Here is a 7,202-nt window from a genome sequence, read left to right as displayed (position 1 = left end):
CTACTAACTTGATATCTTATTATTTCCATTTCTTTCTTATCATATTCCCCAATCTCAAAAACCCAATTAAAAAACAACAACAGCAACTTATATCTTTACTAATTTCTTTATTGTTCTCTTTATTGTCTTGTTTATATTTCTTCGCCATCTTCTGTTTCCCTTTTTGTACTTTTGCTTCTTCACATTTAATTTTCTTTTTCTGTTGCATTCTTCTCCTTCTCTTTCTGATCTTTTTCCTTTTTCCACCATCTCTTCTTCTTACGATCTTCTTTATCCTCTTCTTCTTCCTCTTATTCCCTCCTCTCTTACTTCTTATTTTTATCCTACTTCTTCTATTTCTTCTTATCCTTATTCTTATTTGCCTTCTTATATTTATTTTCCCTCTGCCTCCTCCTTCTCTTTCCTCCGTGCTTCTTTGTCTTCCTTCTTTCATACTCCTATTTCTTAACCATCTCATTTTCCTCCTCTTCTTTCTTACAGGTGGAATGATAGTACTATTATCATTATCATTATTTTAATAATCAACACCATTATTATTACTACCATCATGATCACTGCCATTGATATTTTTTATTATCATCACCACCACCATTGTTGTTGGGGTTGTCATTAAAGTTTTTCTTTTTCTTTTGTTATCATTACCATCCTCATTTTTACCAGCAATATCGATTATTTTCATCATTTCATAATTTGCTACTAACATTATATAACATTATTATTAATAGTGAGATTGGTGTCTGTAATAGTGTTATTAATTAATAATCATATCATTCGAATGATAATAATGGTAGCATTTCCGTTATTGTTGCATCTCTATTTGATGACTAATGACTACTGTCATTATTATTATTATTACTATACTAATTATTATTACTGCTGTCATTATTATTGTTATTACTATCATTATTACTATCATTATTACTGTTATTACTACTATCATTATTATCGATATTACTACTATCCTTATTATTATTGTAATCAGTATTATTATTCTCATTATCAATATCATTATCATTGCTATTACTATTGTTATTATTATCATTATCATTTCTGTTATCATTATTATCATCAACATTATTATTATCATTGATATTACAATCATCATTATCGTTACTATTATCAATATCATTTTTCATCTTTAATACTATATTTACTTTTTTAAAGTCCGAAGGCTGAATTCCATGGGTGAAAAATGATGCAACCCCGCAGATTTATTCACAAATAATTAATTTCTTGCTTGTTATCCATGATCCAGAACCGCACTTATTATCACCAGGTGTCTGTCTGTCTATTGTTTATCATTATTCGTATATCATTAGCAACAACCTGTTAAATGGATTGATTGGTTACTAATAATTGTCTGCCGTGTCAACAGCTAGGTTGTTGTTGGCATGTTAAAAAAATAAGTTGACTTCTACCACTTTTTACCTCATTGATCTTCTATAATTATATAATAATCATATTTTTTTCAATTACTGAAGAACTTCCTTGGTTTCAACGCATACAATTATGTTCCTTTCAATAACAAACATACTATGATTAAACATATAGAAAATGTACATTTTGAAACGAGAAAATAAAAACAAAACTCAGATGACAATTTAGATCAACTACGAATAACTGTGAAAGCATAGACTTCTGCCAATGCCCATGTATCTTTTTTCTTTCTTCAAAGATACACATATTTTAAAACGTAATTATCCGATCCGATCCATTTTCTGCGGATCCAGTTCACGGCCAATATTCAATTTCAAAATTCAATCCACCCATGAATTTCCGTCACAATCCTTTTGTAACTTTTCGCGCAATCTTGATGACCATCCGGGAAACTAATTAGCCAAAAAAAAAAAAAAAAAAAAAAAAAAAAAAAAAAAAAAAAAAAAAAAAAGAGCGAGAGAGAGAAAAAAAAAAAAGTTGCCACATCACTTCGGCGGAGATAATAAACTAAATCTTCACCTCCAAATAACCGGACAACTCCCTTCCTCATCCCTCCTTCTCCTTCGCCAGACCACGGAACGAACGTCGGTGAAGATCGGCTGCGACACCTTCTCCCTGACGGACCCGATCACCTACCCCAACGGCACCTCCTACTGCCTCGACTTCATCTCCTTCACGAGCGAAAGCCTCTACGCCACCGAGACGGTCCAGTACTGCTCGGATTCCCTGCACAACAACAACCACGTGGTGTACGGCGCCAGCTCGTCTCTCCTCGTGCAATTCCGTTCGGATGATACTGACCAGGACACAGGCTTCGTCTGCAATTACGAGCTGATTCAGCATGCCAACTAGGGATTCGGGGGCGCGGAGACTGAGTGCTACTTCGAGCTTTCTCATTTGCGAACTTCATTCTTTACTATGTTTGATTTTTTTTTGTTGAAATAGTTTCATGGAAATAGGTTCCGGAAGCGTCGGACGAATGCCAAGGATCAAGTCGTTTGCCCGTGCTTTAGGACAAGTCTTAAGAACTAAGAGATTGGTCTCATATTTTATGATTACCCTTTCTGATTTTTTTTTTTGCATTCACCTAAAGCAAAAGCACAAAATATATGCTACTGCGATAAGAAATGCGAAGATTCTCTCTTTCTCTTTTCTCTGTATCTCATTTTCTTTCTCTCAAACTCACTCTTTATCTGTTTTTCAACCTTCCTATTAATTAATTTGCATGTATTTATATGTTCCTTCTCTCCCTCATTTCCCTCTCTATTAATTCTGCATTCTTTACCTTTCATTTATTCTTAAAAGAAAGTAATAAATACCCGTTATCAAATGAAAAACATCAGGGTGATTAATCAAGGTCAAATAAATTTATCTCTGCTTCTGTCGCATATTATTATTTTCTAAACCTTTCTAATGATTTTTACAGACAACTTACACGCGCGCACGTACACACTAACCCACACACACTTGCACATCTAAAGAGGGAGGGAGTGAGAGAGAGGTGGGGCGAGCGAGAGAGAGGGAGAAAGTGAGAGAGAGAGAGAGAGAGAGAGAGAGAGAGAGAGAGAGAGAGAGAGAGAGAGAGAGAGAGAGAGAGAGAGAGAGAGAGAGAGAGAGAGAGAGAGAGAGGGAGAGAGACGGAGAGAGAGAGGGAGAGAGACGGAGAGAGAGAGGGAGAGAGACGGAGAGAGAGAGGGTGGGGGGTGGTGAGGGAAAATAGATAGATGGATAGATGGATAAATATATAGATGGAAAGATGGACAGATAGACAAATAGTGGGTGATGCACATACTCTCGAGAAAAAAAAAACGAATCCACACTCGCTCTCTCCTCCCCTCTCTCCCTCTCTTCCTACCCTCTTCGCCTTCCATGCTGGGAAATTTAATTATCCACTTAATTATCCATCACTCATCGCTGATAACCTCTCAGCGCAGCTTCCTTTAGTGGGACACTAACCCTCGAGGAGACAAGTGAGCCTCTGCAAGCGCAACAGAAACGCAATTTTCGCGGAAACAGAGCGTCTTTTGTTTACGCGTCCGCCATTTTCTTTTCCTCTTGTTGTCGGACTAGAAATGTAAGTTCTGTTTTATGTTTTCCTTCTTTTTTTTTAGGAATGTGTGCGTGTGTGTGATGGGGGAGGGGGCAAGGGGTAAAGATTTCGAATTGATGTACTGCGTTTCAGTCTGTGTTCATTTTTATACAGACTGTGAAACAAACAGAAACATCACACAATTCTGCCACAGAATTTGTAATTCATATTCCTTTTTTCTTTGTTAAGTTCAGTAATACTCACTAGCATTCATCAATGTTTTCTAAAGTGTAGAATGTTCCAGAGGATTCGCGAACTCTCTATAAGGAATACCAGTATTTCCATCAAATATAATAGATCTCGTGTCAATCTGTAATCGAAACTACTATAGAACTTATCATAATAATCTATTTTCTCAACATTGGAACACAACGATGTATTTAGCCAAAGTAACATTAGATCTAGTTCGTGATTTCAATAACAAAGAAATGTTTATATGATAATGGTGATGGCGACGATGATGAACTGAAAATTATAACTTATAAACTAAAATTATAATTAGGATTATAAAAATGATGATAATAGCAAAAGTGATGGCAATGATGACAATAAGAATAATGATGGTGGTAGTAATGATATCAATATTGGTAATGATAACAATAACAGCAATAATTTTGATAATATCAGTGATAATAATGATGATAAGGGATTATGATAATAATAGTAATAATGATGATAATAATGATGATGATAATTACAATAATTATGATGGTAATAATGATGATAATAATTACAATGATTATGATGATAATAGTAATAATGACGATAATAATGAAAATAACAACAACAATGTTAACAGTAATGGTATTCATAATATTGATCACGATTGCATACTACTGCTGCTACTACCAATGATAGTAGTAACAATAATATTAATAATCATCATCATAATAATAATGATAATGATTATCAGTGATTTGACTATCACTATAGCAATAATAATATTCATAAAGATGGTGGTCATTACATTGAAATGATTATGATAATAATGAGGATGCCAATAATAATGACAATGGTAATGATATCAATATCAGTTATAACAACAGCAACGGAAACAACAATGATAATAATAATAACAATGATAATGATAATGATGGTTGTAATAAAAATAGCAATGATTATAGTTATGATAATAATGATGATAAAAACAATGATAATAATAACAATAATAATCATAATAAAAGTAGTAATAACAATAATGATGATGATAAGTAAAAATTGAAAATTGTATTGAGGATAATAATGATAAGGATAAAAAAAAAAAATAATGGTATTATAAATGGTAAGGATAATTATGATAATCATAATTATCCTCATATTAGTAGCGATGATAAGAATACTATAATAATGGGGATTATGATGAAATTATAATAATGAAAATAATATTGATAACAGCAATGACAAAAAATGATAAGAAGTATGACAACATAATTATAATGATAATGATATGAATAATGATTGTGCAACAATAAACATTGACAATGATAACAATCATAATAATGAAATCATCAATATTAAGGATACCAGTTATAAATTACAAAGTGCAATTATAATATCAGAAATAATCATCGTCATAATAATGATGATAATAATAATAATACGGATGATAAGGATAATATTTATATAATTACAATACAGATAACAATGGAAATTATCAAAAACAATATATGGTGATGATAATAACCAGAGCAATTATAGAACGAAGTTTTGATAATGAAGAAATAACTATGTGTATGCTGTACGATTACATTTAACATAACTGGTAATTAAACTGTATTATAAAAAACGAAAATACTGATAACAAACAATTTTTAAAAAATATTTCCATGTGATAAAATACATACACATGACCTTGATCCTTGATTGATTAAAAGGTGATATATATAAAATTATTATATATATATATATATATATATATATATATATATATATATATATATATATATATCTATGTGTGTGTGTGGGTTGTGTGTGGTGGTGTGGGTGTGTGGGGGGGTGTGTGTGAGCATATATATATATATATACATATATATATATATATATAATATATATATATATATATATATATATATATATTATATGTATGTATGGATGGATGGATGTATATATATATATATATATATATATATATATATATATATATAATATATGAAAAAAAAAATCACAATAAAAAATATATATACATATATATATATATATATATATATGTATGTATATATATGTATATATATATATATATATATTTATATATATGTATATATATATATATATATATATATATAAAATAAAAATATATATATATATATATATATATATATATATATATATATATATATATATATGCCATGTATTCATTTAATGTGGACTTCTACTGATTTAAAATGAACATCTACTAATTCAAAAGTGCTTTGAGTCAAACAGTACCTAAAAAGGCATGAGGAGAAACGTTACAGTGCTCTATCTATGCATCATATTAAGTAACTAGAATGATCTGTATATCACTAATAAGGTAAGTAATGAAAAAGATTATGGATATTGTATCTATACAGTTTTTAGTGATAGCATGAGTTTAGCTTCGTTTGTAAAACTGCACCCTGTACTGTATATACCCTATGCGTAGTCTTAGTAATGTAATAACCTGTAACCTCCAAGATAGACCACTTCTTCTTTTTCTTCTTCTCAGCTTATCCCTATTCGGGGTCGCCGTTTTTGCTGAGCTTTTTCCAAGTACTCCTATTGTATACTATTGCTATATCATCTATATTCTTTTCCTTCAAGTCCCTTTTTATACAATCTTTCCATCTGACTCCAGGATAGTCCACTGTGAAACGGAAATCCAAACACTGTAACACGTACACAGATACAAGGAGACACAAACACAGTAAGAACGGAAGATAGGGTATCGGCGTTTCAAACTTGTCAAGGACCCCTCAGTTGGAAGAAGTAAAAACAAAAACAAAATGGAGTCAAAGTAATTTAAGACAAGAGTACTTAGTAGACGGGAAGACCGAAGGGACATGGCATAGAGCGAATTAGAAGATTTACTTATCAATTTAGCTTTATTCCGTTTAAGCTGCTGGCCTTCATCACGCACCGAATTGAAACACGCATTAGATTCCCTAGCGTTCTTACATCGCGTGCGTAATGAGGGCCATTAGCTTAATTGGAACACCGGTAAATTAATTTATAAATCTTCTAATTAGTACGAGAAAATTGTTAGAATAAAATCTATTTTTAACTCAAGTGCTGGCCACTTGGGTATGGACGACGGTACCTCTTGGTGGGTAAGGCCTTCCTAGATAGCCTGACCTTGATCTTCCTCGTGTGACCTGATCCAGTTCTTGTTTCTATGGTCTTTCGGGTTACTACACATACTTATTACTATTTACCGTATTCCATATATTCTTTTCCTATCTGATGTCCTCCTGATAATACTTCTGCAGCATCATTTTCTTCATCTTTTCTTTAGTCTTTATCTGATTTTCATAATATCCAAGAGAGTGATAACCCAGTCTCTCTTCATATATTTAAACAATGGGTTGCATAGTACCGATGAATACTATTTTGTTCAATGGGAATCTCACTGTGAGAAGCTATCTAATGACACGTGAATATCCGGTTTTGTAAGTCTAGAAAATTAGCATCAATGTTACTAGAGACAAGATTTTCTAAAGAC

The 7,202-nt window shown here is 31.8% G+C and overlaps 1 protein-coding gene across 1 annotated transcript in view; it reads left to right on the top strand.

Moving 5' to 3' along the window:
* LOC122267141 (uncharacterized) overlaps window positions 1-2,818 on the top strand; it is an 11,555-nt gene extending 8,737 nt beyond the window's left edge. Inside the window, exon 7 of the mRNA XM_086547726.1 lies at window positions 2,008-2,818. Coding sequence (XP_086403852.1) covers window positions 2,008-2,289 — 282 coding nt within the window. The 3' untranslated portion in view covers window positions 2,290-2,818. The remainder of the gene's footprint in view (window positions 1-2,007) is intronic.
* The last annotated feature ends 4,384 nt before the right edge of the window (window positions 2,819-7,202 follow it).

This window comes from Penaeus japonicus, unplaced genomic scaffold (assembly GCF_977035675.1).
Source record: "Penaeus japonicus unplaced genomic scaffold, GWHDUDI00000001_assembly GWHDUDI00000019, whole genome shotgun sequence".
NCBI lineage: Eukaryota > Metazoa > Arthropoda > Malacostraca > Decapoda > Penaeidae > Penaeus > Penaeus japonicus.
This window is presented reverse-complemented; position numbering and strand designations above follow the sequence as displayed.